The sequence below is a fragment of the Nomascus leucogenys genome, chromosome 17 (assembly GCF_006542625.1).
Source record: "Nomascus leucogenys isolate Asia chromosome 17, Asia_NLE_v1, whole genome shotgun sequence".
In the NCBI taxonomy this organism is placed as follows: Eukaryota; Metazoa; Chordata; class Mammalia; order Primates; family Hylobatidae; genus Nomascus; species Nomascus leucogenys.
Genome location: NC_044397.1, coordinates 84,720,625 through 84,737,354, shown reverse-complemented (window position 1 = coordinate 84,737,354; position 16,730 = coordinate 84,720,625). Strand labels below are relative to the sequence as shown.

The following is a 16,730-nucleotide window of genomic DNA, read 5'->3' as shown; positions in this document are numbered from 1 at the left end:
CTGGGATTACAGGTATGAGCTACCACACCCGGCCCAGTGCTTTATAAACATTATTAACTAATTTGGAGCCTGGCAAAGAGAAGAAACCCTCCTCTGATATCTGCCTAGAAATTTCCCCTAAAACACTTGGACAAGTCACTTTACCTCTTTAAGTTTATTTCTTCACTTGTAAAATGGGAACCATCATGCATAACTTCCAGGGTTGCTGTGAGGATATGTGAATCAAATAGAGTGGGCACTCAATAAATGGTAACAAATTGTTTCTTAACCTTTAATGGATCCTTTGAAACTTGGACACATGAACCTCCCTAGTTGAGGAAAAACTTGTGATAAAGACTAACTTGATTCTTTCTATTCTGGTTAGCCTCAATTTCCCCATCTGGAAAATGTATCAAATTGGTATTCCATTGGCCAAAGCTAGCCTGAAAATATGTTTTATTTGGCACGTATAGAATTTAAAGAAGAAAAGTGAGCCAACCTTTGAAAATTAAGATGTTTTACATGGAAATCTAGTTTTCCAGTTTCTCTCAAAAAAATCAGAAGATGGAGCAACACTGAGTCCACATTCCTGCCTGGCAGTAATCTGCTAGGGCCAAAAGGAGGCTGCTCCTTAGGCAAGGCGTCCATTCTCAGTTTGCCAGGGTCCATCTGGCCTTCTTTACTCATTTATTTGATCTGCTCAGCCCTGTAGGCATTTCGATTTGTAGCCCCTCTAGACAGCTGGAAACTGTATGCCTGGCACAGAGCGGGCAATTAATCAGTGAATCCCCCACTATTTCTTTACATCATTCTTTTCTTATTTGGACAAAGAAAAAAATCCAAGTTTGTGTTTATCTATGGTAGCTATTGGATAACTGATTTTTCACTTTGAGAAGTGAATTGAACAAGTCCTTTCTGTCAGTAGGATAGACTAGGTTAGGCTGTGGTAACAATCCCCAAATCTCAGTGGCTTAAAACAACAAAGGTTTATTTCTTGCTTACTCACACAAACCTAGACACAAAATGAAAACACTCTCCTGTTTTCACATGCATGGAGACAGACATGAGTGCATAGGTATGTACAGAATCATGGAATCCTGGGATGTAAACTCATGCAAACACGTTTATAGATACCGGTCAGCTTAAATAGCACAACTCTGTCTTTACTGGGGATTTCAAGAGATCCCAGGACCCAAGAAGGGTGCAAGAATATCCACCGTCAGCCAAGGAAATGCCCACACTACCAAAGGAACTGAAAGCTAATGAAGCCCCTGAAAGCTTAAAAAAACAAACAAAAAAGCCCGAAGCTTGTACTACATTAAATTCCATGCATAAATCCCTAAGTAAGACACTAAACATACAGTGTCAGCAGGCTGTCACCTCCCTGCCACAGCAAGACAGCCTCCATCTCCAGGTTTCTAGCTCAGGAGGGAGATGGACCCCAGACGGCCAATATGCAGAGCAACGGAGGGGGCTGGGCTGGGTCGAAGACAGGGGCCAACAGGCTGGAATCCTCTTCCTCCAGCAGGAGCTACAGGCAAGAAAGAAGGGATGGGATCAGGTCACACCCGTTTTTCCTTCTAGCAACCCCCTCTTTTTACCAAATCCAATCCAGGCCTCATCATTGTTCTCCTGGATTATTTCACAGACCTCCTTGTTAATTTTCCCACCTCCAGTCTTGCCTCCTCCAAACCCTCCATCAAAGCCATCCATTTGTCTTTCTAAAGCTCAGGGTCTCTGAATTTTTCCTTGCTTAGTTCAGAAACGTTCCCTGGCTTCCCTTCACGTACAGTTGCTGGTCTAGACACCTAAGCCTGGCATGCCGGATCTCCAGCATCAGAAGCCTCTCTAGCCTCCTCTCCCTCTGTTCTAGCAGTTCCTCCAGGCCAGTTTGCCCGATCCACTGTTTGGACAAGAGAATTCGCAGCTTTCCCTGTCTGTCCCCCTAGGTGTTTCTCACTCTTCAAGGTTCCTCCAGTCTTCTCCAGGTTTGTCACTGAGCCTTGTGAAGGCATCCAGGTTCCCCAACTAGAATGGAAGCTCCTTGAAGGCACTTATCAGACCTCCTCCCAGGCCAGACCCCACTTCAGACTTCAGCAGGCAGCCTGGGTCCAGAAATAGAGCATTGGGTTCCCTGCCATTGTCTCACTATATACCCTTGGGCAAGTCCCTGTCTTTCTCAGTGCCCCACTTTCCTTGATATCAAGAAATTTTCTGTCGAGTGCCAAACTGATAAAATGGATTCACTGAATAACTCTCAACTGCAATCCCAGGGACCAGGCTGAGGAGCTTGGGGTCCTGGGCCTGAAGATGTTCAACCTGTCGACCCCCTCATCTCCTTGGTTAGTCCCTGTGTACTTCAGTGACCTCCATTTCCCAGCCATCCCTATCCCAACCTCTCCTTTCATGGCCCACCTGGTGGGCCACAAGGGTGAAGCAGGGAGATCCAGGCAGGGTTGGGGGGCACAGAAGGGGTCACACGAGGAGCCTGGGATGAATCTTTCAGCCCCACGAGGGCTTCAGCTGCCTCTTGCTGCAGCTGCTGCTCTGAGGGGCCAGATGTCTGGGCCAGGCGAGAGGCTCCAGAGGCCTGCAAGGGAAAGGGAGACAAGCAGACTGGGAACCCCCGCTTCTGCCCACCCTCTAAGTGTTCCTCAGCCCCTGCTTCCTTCAGTTTCCTGCTTTTCCCTTCCCCAGGCTCAACCTCCTCCCAGGGCCCTAGATCCCACTTCTTTCCCAGGACCTGTGGCTGTAGTTGAAGAGGGTCTGGGGTGCCACAGGGCTGAAGTATCAGAGTTGAGTGTCTAGAAACAAGGAGAGAAGATGCCAGGGTGGTTAAACAGATGAACAGACATGCACACATTGAAAGAGGGGCAGGATTTTGCCGTGTTTTGATCTGGGAATCTGAGAGCCTGCTGGGCCATTAAGCTGTGTCTTATTTTGTTTTCAGTAAAGTAAAAATCCTTGCCAGCTTTTTCCTCCCAGGGCTACTGTGAGGATTATGGGAAATCACTAGTGTCTTCTTTTTTTTTTTTTTTTTTTTTTTTTGAGACAGGGTCTTGCTCTGTCACCTAGGCTGGAGTGCAGTGGTGGTGTGATCATAGCTCACCATAAGCTTGAACTCCTCGGCCTACACCATCTTCCCACCTCAGCCTCCTAAGTCACCAGGAAAACAGGTGTGCACCACCATTCCTGGCTGTTTTAATTTTTTTGTAGAGACGAGGTCTCGCTCAGTTACTCAGGTGGTCTCAAACTCTTGGCCTCAAGCAATCCTCCCACCTCAGCCTCCCAAAGTGTTGGAATTACAGGTGTGAGCCACCAGGCCCCACCTGATGTCAGTTTTTAAAAAAACACCTAGAAGACTGGGATTACTGTCCCTGCCCTATCAGAGTTTGGGTCCCATTCCCCCAGTCCCCCAGTCCCCATAGAACTTGAAGGAGAGCTTGGCTCACCTTTGGGAAGCTTTCCCTAATGGTCTCTGGCCCCTCTCCTGGGTCTCTGAGGCTCTCGCCACCACTGCCTCACCCCCATATCAGCAGGCAATCTCACCCCATCAAATCTGTCTAAGCAGATATAACAGCTACCATTAAAGAGTCTGTGCTAGGTCTATTCCACACATTATTGTTAATTCTTACAACAACCAGAGAGGTAAGTAATAGTGTCTCCAATTTACTGATAGAAAAACAGGCTCAGAGAGGTAAAGATAATTGTCCAAAGCGTCACAGCTAGGAAATGGCAGTACTAGGAGAGCTCTGCCTTGCCTATTAGTCAGAGACCTTTTCATCTTCATTATCCACTGTGGTTGGACACAGCACAGGCTTAGGCTCATGATACACATCCTTCTCTCCCTACTCACGTGCGGGGCTGGCTAGGGGGCCCTTGGGGCTCTCCAGAAAGAGGAGCTGTCAGTACTTGGTGAGATCCCGGGCAGGTGGTGAAGGGCACATGAGTGGGCAGCTGGAGGGAGGTGCTAGGGTCAAAGCCTAATAAGAATAAAAGAATGCAAAATGTATAGGGGTCAAGGTCATAGTTTCTTTCCTCCCTCTCCCCACCTGTGCTTTCTTCCTCTTCCCTCTCCAATATGTGGCAGATTGGCACTTAAATATCTGTTGAATGAATGTTGTATTATCATCTTACCAGGGAAGGGAGGCAGAGAGACAGCAGGTTCTTGGTACAGCAGGCGGCACACCACTGGTGGTGGCATGGAGAAGCCTGGAGGCAGCCAGTGTCCAGGGACCCAAGGGCCAGGAGGCACTGGAGTCCAGGACAAGGGCAAGGCTTCCGGGGGACGGCTGAGCAGCAGAGGCCCACAGGAGTTCTGCAGGGGCAGAGGGCACAGGCTGGAGTTGGGCACAAGGCTGGAGAAGGATTGAGTGTATTCTGGGATGCGAGCAGAACCCCAAAACTTTGGAGCCGGGAGGCCCTCGTTTTCCCCTCATTTTGCCTAAAGAAGAGCAGTGATTTGACCAGATTACATAGCAAACCAGGGCTGGGGCCAGAACCCAGGTGTTGAGGGCACAGAAGAAAGGGTCTGGGTAGGAACTAGGGTGGGGGACACTTTCTCAGGCCCCAGTCTCTCCTTACCTTCCCAGGGGGTGTCGGTGCCAGCAGGACTGCCCCACGGGGGGTCTGAGGCCGGGGTGCTATGTTCTCCTTTCCAGCTGTGAAGGACCAGGGAGAGCTCTAATGAGCCCTTTCTCCTGACTCCTATCCTACCCCAACCCCAGACCGTTCTCATCTCCCCTATCTAGCCCATTTTTTTTTTTTTTTCGAGATGGAGTCTTCCTCTGTCTCCCAGGCTGGAGTGCAGTGGCGCGATCTTGGCTCACTACAACCTTTGCCTCCTGGGTTCAAGTGATTCTCCTGTCTCAGCTTCCCGAGTAGCTGGGACTACAGGCGCGCACCACCAAGCCCAGCTAATTTTTGTATTTTTAGTAGAGACAGGGTTTCACCATGTTGGCCAGGATGGTTTCGATCTCTTGACCTCATGGTCTGCCTGCCTCAGCCTCCCAAAGTGCTGGGATTACAGGTGTGAGCCACTGCGCCCAGCCTCTAGCCCATTTTTGACCCACAGAACTTGCTGCATTCTCTCAACACTGGGACAGCCGAGGCCGAGGGAGTAGAAACCCTTAGTTCAAGGTCGCACACCAATTCAGCAGTAGGAATGGACCTCTTTTTCCCATATCTGCCTCCTATACCCAAACTCCTGCCCCATCGCTGGTCACAGACACTCACAGGGGACCTGTGCTTGAGTGGTTCCCTTTCTGAAGTGGTTGGGAGCTTTGGGAGAGGCTTCCCCTCTCCTCATCAGGTCCTTCTTTAGCTGCGCCTCCTGCTGCCTACGCAAGGCCACCTGGGCAGCCATGACCCTGCGGCGCTCCCTAAAAGTGGGGAGTTGCGAGTCAAAGGTCAGCCACCCTTTGGAGGAGGCTCATCCCCCTCCCCTCCCAGACCTCATACTCACAGGATGAGGACACATTTGTGACACTCGCAAGCCTGGAAGAGGCAGAGGCGCTTGTGGCCCTTGACGTGGGCGGTGACACCGTGGTTGCGGCAGCGGGCGCAGGTTGGAGAGCGGCTGATGGCTCTCCTGGGGATCAGCTCTGTGCTCTGGGGGTCTCTGGTCTCATCCTGGGGGGCAGAGTCTAAGGGGCAGTTGTAGCCAGCAGGCATGTCACTGAGTTCCATGGATCTAGGGGCAGGAGTGGAGGGTGAGCATAGCCAGGTGGGCCCACCCCTAACAACTCTCCTACCCTGGAGACCACACCTGCAGGTCTCCATCCTGCCCCTCTTTAGACCCCACCCTGATCCTGGCTTCTTCCCCAGCTTTCTCCCATTTTTACCCCATCACCTTTCTCAGGTATCTTCCTTCAGAAACCCCTCTCCTCTTCCTCTTCTGTGTTCTTTCTTTCTTTCTTTCTTTTTTTTGAGATAGAGTCTCACTCTGTCTCCCAGGCTGGAGTGCAGTGGCATGATCTTGGCTCACTGCAACCTCTACCTCCCGGGTTCAAGTGATTCCCCTACCTCAGCCTCCTGAGTAGCTGGGATTACAGGCATGAGCCACCATGCCTGGCCTTTTTTTTTTTTTTATATATATGTTTAGGAGAGATGGGGTTTCACCATGTTGGCCAGGCTGGTCTCGAACTCCTGGCCTCAAGTGATCTGCCCGTCTCGGCCTCCCAAAATGCTGGAATTACAGCCATGAGCCACTGCATCCATCCCCCCTTTTTTTAAATTTAAAAATTTTTAGGCTGGGCGCGGTGGCTCAAGCCTGTAATCATCCCAGCACTTTGGGAGGCCAAGGTGGGTGGATCACGAGGTCAGGAGATCGAGACCATCCTGGCTAACACGGTGAAACCCTGTCTCTACTAAAAATACAAAAAATTAGCTGGGTGTGGTGGCGGGTGCCTGTAGTCCGAGCTACTCGGGAGGCTGAGGCAGGAGGATGGCATGAACCCGGGAGGTGGAGCTGGCAGTGAGCCGTGATTGCACCACTGCACTCTAGCCTGGGTGACAGAGCGAGACTCTGTCTCAAAAAAAAAAAAAAAAATTAAATTGTTTATTTTTATTTTTATAGAGACAAGGTCTCATTATGTTTCCCAGGCTGGTCTCGAACTCCTGGGCTCAAGAAATCCTCCTGCCTTGGCCTCCCACAGTGCTAGGATCAGAGGCATGAGCCGCTGAGCCTGGCATTCTGTATTCTTTCAATTCAAACATTCTTTTCTTTCAATCCAAACACCTTCCCACCCACACACACATCCTAGGTTCCAACCTACTCATGTCCTCACATACCCCTTCAGCAAGTCCTACACCCCCTTTTCACAAGCACCCTGTTCCATCCCAACAGTGTTTCCTGGCATCCTCTTCAACAATGCTCACCCCACTCTCATACATTTATCCAATGCCTACCAGTAGTTTTATGCCCCTTTCAATTCTTAGTTCAATTTCAATTCTTAGTCTCATGTATGCCCTGCAAAGCAACTGCCTCCTTGCATTCCTTCAGTCTTATTTTGTTCTTGTACCCCTTTAAATCAGAACCTTCTCTTGCACTCCCAATAATTACCTTATTCTCATGGATTCCCTGCTCCACTTTCTTTTTTTTTTTTATTGACAGGGTCTCACTCTGTTGCCCAGGCTGGAGTGCAGCGGCGTGATCATGGCTCACTGCAGCCTTCACCTCCTGAGCTCAAGCAATCCTCCTGCTGCAGCCTCCCCAGTAGCTGGGACCACAGGCTGGAGCCACTGCGCTTGGCTCCCCTGTCCCACTTTCTTTCTTTCTTTTTTTTTGATTTGAGATGGAGTCTCGCTCTGTAGCCCAGGCTGTAGTGCAGTGGTGCAATCCCGGCTCACTGCAACCTCCACCTCCTGGGTTCAAGCAATTCTCCTGCCTCAGCCTCCCGAGTATCTGGGATTACAGGCCTGTGCCACCACGCCCGTCTAATTTTTGTATTTTTTTTTTTTGAGACAGAGTCTGGCTCTGTCCCCCAAGATGGAGTGCAGTGGCACCATCTCGGCTCACTGCAGGCTCCGCCTCCTGGGTTCACGCCATTCTCCTGCCTCAGCCTCCCGAGTAGCTGGGACTACAGGCGCCCGCCACCACGCCCTGCTAATTTTTTTTTTTTGTATTTTTAGTAGAGACAGGGTTTCACTATGTTGGCCAGGATGGTCTCGAACTCCTGACCTCGTGATCCGCCCACCTCGGCCTCCCAAAGTGCTAGGATTACAGGCTTGAGCCACCGTGCCCGACCTAATTTTTGTATTTTTAGTAGAGATGGGGTTTCACCATGTTGGCCAGGCTGGTCTTGAACTCCTGACCTCAAGTGACCTGCCTGCTTCGGCCTCCCAAAGTGTTGGGATTACAGGCATGAGCCACCACACCCGCCACCTGCCCCACTTTCAAGTTACTTTCCTTCACTCCTTCATTCATTCCACAAATGGTTACTGAGCCCCTGTCATGTGCTAGGTCCTGATCTGGGCCAAAAACCTCCTCGGGGCACTAATGTCTCTCTTGCACTCACACGTTATTCAGGTTTTTGTGTAAACTCGTGAAGTCGCTGTGTCCAGCGCTTCCTGCTCCTGTGCCCACTACCAACAATTAATTTCATGCAGGTCCCCCTCCCCCCTTCCCGTGCCCCAGGGAGCGAGTGGGGAACCGGGAACGCGCCAAGGGGCCCGCGAGGCAGGGAAGGGGAGAGGGGGCGCGAGGGCGGGAGGGGTGCGAAGGTGAGGCGAGGGGATGCCTGGGGTAGGGAGTCCGGCTAAGAGGGAGGAGGACGGAAAGGCAGGAGGGGCTGTGTTCGTGCAGCTAGTTCACGGTTACCACAGCCTCCAATGGAGTCAGATTCAGTCAAGAAGACGTTCAAAGACACTGCGAGAAAGTGGCCAGAGGAACTGCCAAGCTCGCGCTGCTTTTCTTACCCTGTCTCACAAGGACCAATGAACTTCAAGCATCGCCTCTCTCAGTCGAGGCGGACTACCAATGCGGTTTGAGATCCTGAACTGATGTCCCGCCCCTTCCCTTCTGCCAGCTTCTTGGCGCACAAGACTATCAGTCCCGCCAATAGCGCTTCGAGTTGAGTCTCGCGCCACCCCTGCCTCTCCCTCCGCGTGTCCTGCCTGCCCAGACTGTCTTTCCCCTTTCGAGGCAGGTGGCCAATGGGGCGTCGAGTACCCCTTCTTGGACCGAGGCTGGCCCCGCCCTCCAGGAACGGCCCTCCTGGCCCCGCCCCTGGGGCGTTGACCAAGCCCGGTCTGCGCACGGGTTTCTGGCCTTACCTCGACTTCGCCAGTGGCTTGTTTTTGCTGCGTGGACGCCCGCGTTTTCTATTATGTCTCTTCCGGTGCCCCACAACTCCTGAGCTACCCTTCTTTTATGCGTTCCCCCCCAGCCCTGTGATTACCGGGTTGCTTACCGGGCCCTCCTTCCTCAGATTGTACCCCTTTCCTTGTGTCTCTTCCTGTCTTTGTGTCGGTTGTGATTTTCCTAATCTCTGATTTTCCCTTTCTCTCGGACCCTCTCCCTCTTCGGACCCATTTTCTCCCGTGCTTCATGCCGATAGCCTGGCCCTTTCCCCGCTTCCTTCGCTATCCGGGACGCCTCTAGTTTTTCTGAATTTCCGGCTGGCTCCACACTCCGCGTTCATCTTCCTCAAGAGTTCACCCCTCTGGGGGCTCCTCTGTGTAATCGTCGCCTTCTCTGGGTATCTCTATGAGCTCCGTCTCACGCCATCCCGCCGTCTTCTCTGCCTTGGCCCCTTTTCTCTGTGCAGCCAGCTCTGTGTCCTTTACTTTCCCCCTCTAAAATCGACTCCTCTTCTCCCTGAGAGCCCCGCCTTTGTGCCCCACTCCTCATTTTCCTACGCCTGCCTCTCTCTGCTGGTCCTCTGTCTCCCTGCAAGGTTCCATTCCATCAATTTGTCTTTTGTAGAGGTGGCATCCCCTCTGACTACTGCTCCATCCTTTTTTTTGGTTTCTTGAGGATTTCATTTCAATCTTTTCTGGTTGCGTCTCCACTTGTACTCAGCTTGTTGGGTCCAGTTGTTCTGCATCTCAGGCTGGCGTGTGCCATCTTTGATTGGCCTAATCCCCTCCACTCCCGTGAGATCCGTTGTCAGCCTTCGTTTCTCTTTCCTGTGTCCCAGCTTTTCTGCCGGTCTTGGCACCTTTCTTGGCCACAGATTTCTGGGTTACAGAGCATGTGTGTCTGAGGCATTGCAGGCAGAAAAGGGTGGCCGACGTGACCTCTAGCTGGACTGCTGGGCAGGGGAGCTGTCCTAGATAAAATTGGAAAGGTTGGGTGGCGCTTATCTGGGGTGGGGTGTGGTCGGGGGAGACTTAAAGGCCAGCTAAAGAGGTTGAACTTGATCCTTTAGGTAGTGGAAAGAGAGTGAGAGGAAGTGTGTGTGGGAGGGAGGGATGGTGGTGGAGGAACGGGGTAACCAACAATTACAAAGAGCTTAGCATTTGCCTAATACTTATGGTAATAATTTCATTGATCTTCGCAATGACCCTATGAGATGTATTATACTCCATTTTATAAACAAGGTAGTAGGCTCTGAGTTCAACAAATTGGACAGCTAGTAAATGAAGGGGTAAAGATTCCAACCTGGGTCTCTGAGGCCAAGGTCAGTGATCTTTGTACCCCCTCCTACACTGTTACTTTCCACCAATTCCCCACTTTCATTCCCTAACCTTCTTACAGGCAATTCTCATTCTAAGGTGGTTAATACGTATCTTTTGGTTTGTGTATGTGTTCTCCCAGGATGTGTGTAGTTTTTTTTTTTTTTTTTTGGAGATGGGGTTTTGCCATATTGGCCAGGCTGGTCCGGAACTCCTGGCCTGAAGTGATCTGCCTGCCTTGGCCTCCCAAAGTGCTGGGATCACAGGCATGAGTGACCACACCTGACCTCTGTTTGAGTTTTTAATTTATGCAAGTGATATTATGTTATATACTATTTACAATAATCAGCACTGTGATTTTACAATCTATCCATGTACACATTCTGTCATTCTGTCATCATGTGTACATTTTGTTGTTGTTGTTGTTGTTTGGACGGAGTTTCACTCTTATTGCCCAGGCTGGAGTGCAATGGTGTGATCTTGGCGTACTGCACCCTCCACCTCCTGGGTTCAAGCGATTCTCCTGCTGCCACAGCACCTTGAGTAGCTGGAATTACAGGCTCCCACCACCACACTCGACTAATTTTTGTATTTTTAGTAGAGTCAGGGTTTTGCCATGTTGACCAGCTTGGTCTTGAACTCCTGACCTCAGGTGATTGGCCCGCCTCAGCCTCCCGAAGTGCTGGGATTACAGGCATGAGCCACCGCACCCTGCCTCACATCCTGTGTGCATCTAATCAACTGCTTCCAACTCCTGCGTGACATTCCATAGCATACATCCCCAGCATGTTTTGCATTCACTTGGTCTCAGAGAGGGAAGCTCCCATTGTCTCAACCTACCATCACCACAATAATGCTGCATTCGCTGGGCATGAGAGCTCATGCCTGTAATCCCAGCACTTTGGGAGGCTGAGGTGGGTGGATTGCTTGAGCCCAGGAGTTTAATAACAGCTGGGGTAACATGGAAAAACCCCATCTCTACAAAGCTGGGTGTGTTGGCGCACACCTGTAGTCCCAGCTATTTGGGTGGCCGAGGTGAGAGGATTGCTTGAGCCTGGCAGGTGGGGGCTGCAGTAAGCACAGATGCCCTCCAGCCTGGGCAACAGAGCGAGACCCTGTCTCAGAAAAAAAAAATGCTGCATTATTGTGCATGTTCCTTTGTAGATGAAGGTGGACATTTTTATTATACCTATGTAGGGTATACTAGAAATGGGTATTCATAAAGCCAATTTGACCATGTAGTGTCAGACCCCTGCAATGCTGCTTTGGGCCCGAGATCCTGGTCAGAACTCTCCACTCCTCTGTTTCTCAGAGTCCAGAAATAGTGTTTTATTCCCCAACCCTCCAAATAACCCCATGAGCATCAGGGGCCAAGGGTTACTTTATCCCCACATACCCGCCAACACTTGTCTTTTCCCAGCTTTCTGATCCTTACCAGTCTGATAGATGTACAATTTGACAGATTGTATTTCCCTGGTTATTGCTGGGTTTGTGCATTTCTTCACTGTTTGTATTTATTTATTTATTTATTTGAGACAGGGTCTTGTTCTGTTGCCCAGGCTGGAGTGCAGTGGTGTGATCTCGGCTCACTGCAACCTCTGGCTTCCGGGTTCAAGCGATCCTCCCACCTCAGGCTCCCTAGTAGCTGGGACTGTAGGCATGCACCACCATGCCTGGCTAATTTTTGTATTTTTAGTAGAGACAGTGTTTCACCTTGTTGGCCAGGCTGGTCTCGAACTCCTGAGCTTGTGATTTGAGGCAAAAGCAATCCTTCAACATTAGCCTCCTGAGTAACTGGGACTACAGGCACTCCCATGCTTGGCTAATTTTTAAACTTTTTTTTTTTTTGTATAGACAAGGTGTTGCCAAGGCTGGTCTCAAATTGCTGACCTCAAGCAGTCCTTGTGGCTCAGCCTCCCAAAGCACTGGAATTACCGGCATGAGCCACTGTGTTGCCCAGGCTAGTCTTGAACTCCTGACCTCAAGGGATCCTCCTGGCTCAGCCTCCCAAAGCACTGGGATTAGAGGCATGAGCCACTGTGCCGGCCTGCATCTTCTCCTTTGATCAGATTTGCCAGCGAACTACCTAAATGTTTTCATAGAATGGATCTTTTACTCTTTTTTTTTTTTTTTCTTTTTCGGGAGAACGGGGTCTCGCTATATTGCCCAGGCAGGTCTCGAACTCCTGGGCTCAAGCTATCCTCCCGCCTCTTGCCTCCCTCAGAGCTGGGATTACAGGCGTGAGCCACCGCGCCCGGCCGAATGGATCTTTTTTGTAATAATTGTTGTTGTTTATTATTTCATTGATTTCTGCTGTCATCCTTATTTCCATTCTTTTTTGGGTAAGAGAGAATTGCTTTGTTGCTCCTTATACGATTTCTTGAACTAATTCATGAATATATTTATTTTTTAATGCTTCATATTTCCTGGTACATGTATTTAAAAGTATACATTTACTTCTAGATACTGCTTTAACTGTGTCTCAAATTTTGATGTATATATTTTATTTTATTTATTTATTTATTTTTTTGAGACGGAGTTTCGCTCTGTCGCCCAGGCTGGAGTGCAGTGTTGCAATCTTGGCTCACTGCAAGCTCCGCCTCCCGGGTTCACACCATTCTCCTGCCTTAGCCTCCCGAGTAGCTGGGACTACAGGCGTCCGCGACCATGCCTGGCTAATTTTTTGTGTTTTTAGAGATGGGGTTTCACCGTGTTAGCCAGGATGGTCTTGATCTCCTGACCTCATGATCCGCCTGCCTCGGCCTCCCAAAGTGCTGGGATTACAGGCGTGAGCCACTGTGCCCGGCCGTATATATTTTAAAAACCCTATAATTTTGAAATGATTATTGGCTCACAGGAAGTTGCAAAAGTGGTACATAGAGTCCCTTGGATCCTTCCTCCAGTTTCCCTGTAGGGGCATCTTATATAACCATAGTATATGAGCAGGAAATTGACATTTGTACAATACTGTTTGTACAGTCATAGCTCACTGCAACCTCCATCCCTGGGGCTCAAATGGTCCTCCCACCTCAGCCTCCCAAGTAGCTGGGACCACAGGTGCATGCCACCATGCCTGGCCAATTTTTGTATTTTTTGTAGAGATGGCATTTTGTCGTGATGCCTGGACTGGTGTACAGTACTCTTACCTAGACTTCAGACCTTATTCAGTTTTCAGCAGATTTTACATGCACTTATATGTGTGTGTGTGTGTATGTGTCTGTCTGTCTGTGTCTATGTCTGTGTGTGAATGTGTGTGTTATGTAGTATGTTTATTATTATTGAGTTCTAAATACCTTTTATTTTTTGAAATGGAGTCTCACACTGTTGCCCAGGCTGGAGTGCAGTGGCGCGATCTCAGTTCACTGCAACCTCTGCCTCCTGGGTTCAAGCGATTCTCGTGCTTCAGCCTCCTGAGTAGCTGGGACTATAGGCTCGTGCCACCACCCCTGGCTAATTTATATTTTTTAATAGAGATGGGGTTTTACTATTTTGGCAGGCTGGTCTTGGACTCCTGACCTCAGGTGATCCACCTGCCTTAGCCTCCCAGACTGATGGGATTACAGGCGTGAGCCACTGCTCCTGACCTCAGTTTTAAATACTTTTAAATTTCCATGTTGAACTAAGGGTTATTTAGTGATATGTTAACACACACACACACACACACACACAGACACACACACACGAGTTTGAAACATCTATTTGTTTCTCCGATCTCATTGCCTCTGGCTGGAGAACAGCCTGCACTATCAATAAGTCAGGATTCTCTGCTCAGCACCTTGTCCAATGGGAGGACCTAAGTGGGAGAGAGAGAGTCCTGCTTTGAGAAGCTAACATGGTGGGTGGTGCAGGTTAGACTGGAGGGCAGAGAGTGGAGATGGGAAGACCCGTGACCCAGAAGGTCTGAGGGAGCCTATGTCCTAGAAGCTGACGCAATCAACTTTCTGCTCCAGAAACAGTGACCCAGAGACAGGTGGACAAAGAATTTGGAGACTGACGGGAACTGAGCTTGGGATCCAGACTGAAACTGATTCCAGACTGACCTCTAGCACCCAGGACCCAGACACAGGGCCATGGGACCCCAGCATTTGAGACTTGTGCAGCTGTTCTGCCTCCTAGGGGCCATCTCCACTTTGCCTCGTATGTCCTGTGGGGCTGGATGCTATAAGACCCAGAAAGGTGGGAGGCTGGATTCATGTCACTGGTGGAAGAAGGACTGGGTATCTAGGTTTCGCTGGGGACAGGACCTATGGGGGCTGAAATCTTGGTTGGCAGTTCAAGGGCTCAGAAGGTGATGTGAGGGGTCAATGACTGGGAGAGCATTCTCTTTTTAGGGGCTGGAGCTCTTTTATGCTATGAAGCAACAGCCTCAAGATTCAGAGCTGTTGCTTTCCATAACTGGAAGTGGCTTCTGATGAGGAACATGGTGTGTAAGCTGCAAGAGGGCTGCGAGGAGACGCTAGTGTTCATTGAGACAGGTGAAGCAGTCTAAGTTTGATCCATTTCGTTTTGCCTCCACTTCTGGATAATGTCAGGACACTGGCAGTAGAGGGGCAGGGCCCCACTGGTTGTGGTGTGGGCTGGATAAGTGGGTAGAATGGAGGTGGACAGATCCCTGGAGGAGGGCACAAGGGAGAGAGGAGCAAGGGGCTGGGGGTGTCCTGCAGTGGAAGAATGAGAAGATCCAGATGGAGACCCCAGCATCTGAGCCCTGTGCAGCTGCATTGAGTGGACACAGGGCTTGGGGAGGGAGGCAAAGATTGTGACAGGCAGGGTGGGTGCAGAAAGAGCTGGGGGGAGGGAGGACTCTGGGTGAGGCCAGTGACACTGATCCAAGCTCTCTCAATCCTCTGTTCCTCAGGGACTGCAAGGGGAGTCGTGGGCTTTAAAGGCTGCAGCTCATCTTCGTCTTACCCCGCGCAAATCTCCTACCTTGTCTCCCCACCTGGAGTGTCCATTGCCTCCTACAGTCGCGTCTGCCGGTCTTATCTCTGCAACAACCTCACCAATTTGGAGCCTTTTGTGAAACTCAAGGCCAGCGCTCCTAAGTCTATCATATCTGCATCCCGTAGCTGCCCGACCTGTGTGGGCGAGCACATGAAGGATTGCCTCCCAAATTTTGTCACCACTAATTCTTGCCCCTTGGCTGCTTCTACATGTTACAGTTCCACCTTAAAATTTCAGGCAGGTGAGAAGAGACGAATTTTGTTTATCAAATGCCTACTCTATGCCAGGCATTGTCCAGCACCTTCACATCTCAGAGAAGCTGGTGGGATCCAGAGATGGGATTGGGGTTGCAAGGGACAGGGCACATGAATTCCAAGGAGGAAGGGGAAGGCGCCTGGTGCCTAAGTCTCTCATGGGAGAGCAGGTGTTCTGGTTTGTGAGGGGCCTCTGGGAAGAAGGCAGGGGTCTTTTTTTTTTTTTTTTTTGAGATGGAGTCTTGCTCTGTTGCCCAGGCTGGAGTGCAGTGGTCTGATCTCGGCTCACTGCAACCTCTGCCTCCCAGGTTCAAGTGATTCTCATACCCCAGCCTCCTAAGTAGCTGGGATTATAGGCATGTGCCACCATGCCTGGCTAATTTTTGTATTTTTAAGGGAGATGGGGTTTTGCCATGTTGGCCAGGCTAGTCTCGAACTCCTGGCCTCAAGTCCTCAAGTGATCCACCTGCCTCGGCCTCCCAAAGTGCTGGGATTACAGGTGTGAGCCACTGTGCCTGGCTGAAGGCAGGCCTCTTGAGTCTTGAAAGTGTTCCTGACTTCCCCCTCTCTTCCTTACAGGGTTTCTCAATACCACCTTCCTCCTCATGGGGTGTGCTCGTGAACATAACCAGCTTTTAGCGGATTTTCATCATATTGGGAGCATCAAAGTGACTGAGGTCCTCAACATCTTAGAGAAGTCTCAGATTGTTGATGCAGTATCCTCCAGGCAAGGTCCTGCTTGGGGTGTCTTCTTAGGCCTCCTGTTTGCCTTCAGGGACTGACCATCTAGCTGCACCCGACAAGCACCCAGACTCTTTCACATAACAAATAAAATAGCAGAGTTCCCTTTCTGCGTTGTCCTGTGGTCCATGAGAGTGCAGAGGTGAGGAAGGTGTGAGGAAGGCCAAGCATGTTCAGGGAAGTGGGGACCCAGGAAGAGGAGCCTGGCAAAGTGACAGTGTCCTGTCCAGCAACTGGGGGAGCTGAAATATTCCTTTTCTCCCTCCCCTTCCTCTGGAGGCTTGAGCTCCAGCCTGGGTTCAGCTACTGATCAGGGTCTGATTTCCAAGACCCTGGCCAAATCTCTCCCTTCTTATGGGCCTCAGTTTTCTCCTCTTTAAAAGGAAGGGTCTTATGAGTTAGAGAAGAGTCTCCTCAGGCCAATTCTTTTTTTTTTTTTTTTTCTTTTTTTGAGATGGGGGTCTGTCTCACTTTGTTGCCTGGTCTGGTCTCGAATCTTTGGCCTCAAGTGATCCTCCTGCCTCAGCCTCCCCAGTAGCTGGGATTTTACGTGGGAGCTACTGCGTTTGCCCACCAGGGTGATTATTATCTGGGATTACTTACTGAGTATCTACTATGTATGCCAGACACTATGCTAGTATCTGTGCTAGTGTTTTACATACAGGGTATCACTTAATCCTCACAAGACCTTAG

The 16,730-nt window shown here is 50.2% G+C and overlaps 2 protein-coding genes across 3 annotated transcripts; one reads left to right on the top strand and one right to left on the bottom strand.

Moving 5' to 3' along the window:
• Positions 1-775: 775 nt before the first annotated feature.
• Positions 776-8,359, bottom strand: DMRTC2 (DMRT like family C2). Its single transcript, XM_003270324.2, has 9 exons — positions 8,300-8,359; positions 5,444-5,671; positions 5,215-5,360; positions 4,564-4,640; positions 4,117-4,297; positions 3,836-3,962; positions 2,723-2,783; positions 2,395-2,569; positions 776-1,510 (listed from the first exon to the last, which is right to left on the bottom strand). The coding sequence occupies exons 2-9, from the start codon at positions 5,665-5,667 to the stop codon at positions 1,398-1,400; spliced, it is 1,104 nt and encodes a 367-aa protein (XP_003270372.1). The 5' UTR covers positions 5,668-5,671; positions 8,300-8,359; the 3' UTR covers positions 776-1,397.
• Positions 8,360-8,717: 358 nt separating this feature from the next.
• LYPD4 (LY6/PLAUR domain containing 4) lies at positions 8,718-16,147 on the top strand. 2 transcript variants are annotated; one of them, XM_003270325.4, is made up of 5 exons: positions 8,718-9,770; positions 14,049-14,235; positions 14,430-14,573; positions 14,957-15,283; positions 15,876-16,145. In XM_003270325.4, the coding sequence occupies exons 2-5, from the start codon at positions 14,169-14,171 to the stop codon at positions 16,076-16,078; spliced, it is 741 nt and encodes a 246-aa protein (XP_003270373.1). In that variant the 5' UTR covers positions 8,718-9,770; positions 14,049-14,168; the 3' UTR covers positions 16,079-16,145. The 2 variants fall into 2 exon arrangements, with proteins under 2 accessions (XP_003270373.1, XP_030653012.1); XM_030797152.1 differs by lacking the exon at positions 14,430-14,573 and adding an exon at positions 13,871-13,946 and having other exon boundaries at positions 9,621-9,770; positions 14,049-14,274; positions 15,876-16,147.
• Positions 16,148-16,730: the final 583 nt, after the last annotated feature.

Bases quoted from the DNA above. Each gene is read 5' to 3' on its own strand.
- LYPD4 (XM_003270325.4), top strand. From the start codon at position 14,169: ATGGGACCCCAGCATTTGAGACTTGTGCAGCTGTTCTGCCTCCTAGGG. The intron at 14,236-14,429 runs GTATGTCCTGTG...TTCTCTTTTTAG, and splicing joins GGCCATCTCCACTTTGCCTC to GGGCTGGAGCTCTTTTATGC. The intron at 14,574-14,956 runs GTGAAGCAGTCT...TCTGTTCCTCAG, and splicing joins GCTAGTGTTCATTGAGACAG to GGACTGCAAGGGGAGTCGTG.
- DMRTC2 (XM_003270324.2), bottom strand. From the start codon at position 5,667: ATGGAACTCAGTGACATGCCTGCTGGCTACAACTGCCCCTTAGACTCT. The intron at 4,641-5,214 runs GTGAGTGTCTGT...GGTCCTTCACAG, and splicing joins CACTCAAGCACAGGTCCCCT to CTGGAAAGGAGAACATAGCA. The intron at 3,963-4,116 runs GTAAGATGATAA...TATTCTTATTAG, and splicing joins CTCTCTGCCTCCCTTCCCTG to GCTTTGACCCTAGCACCTCC.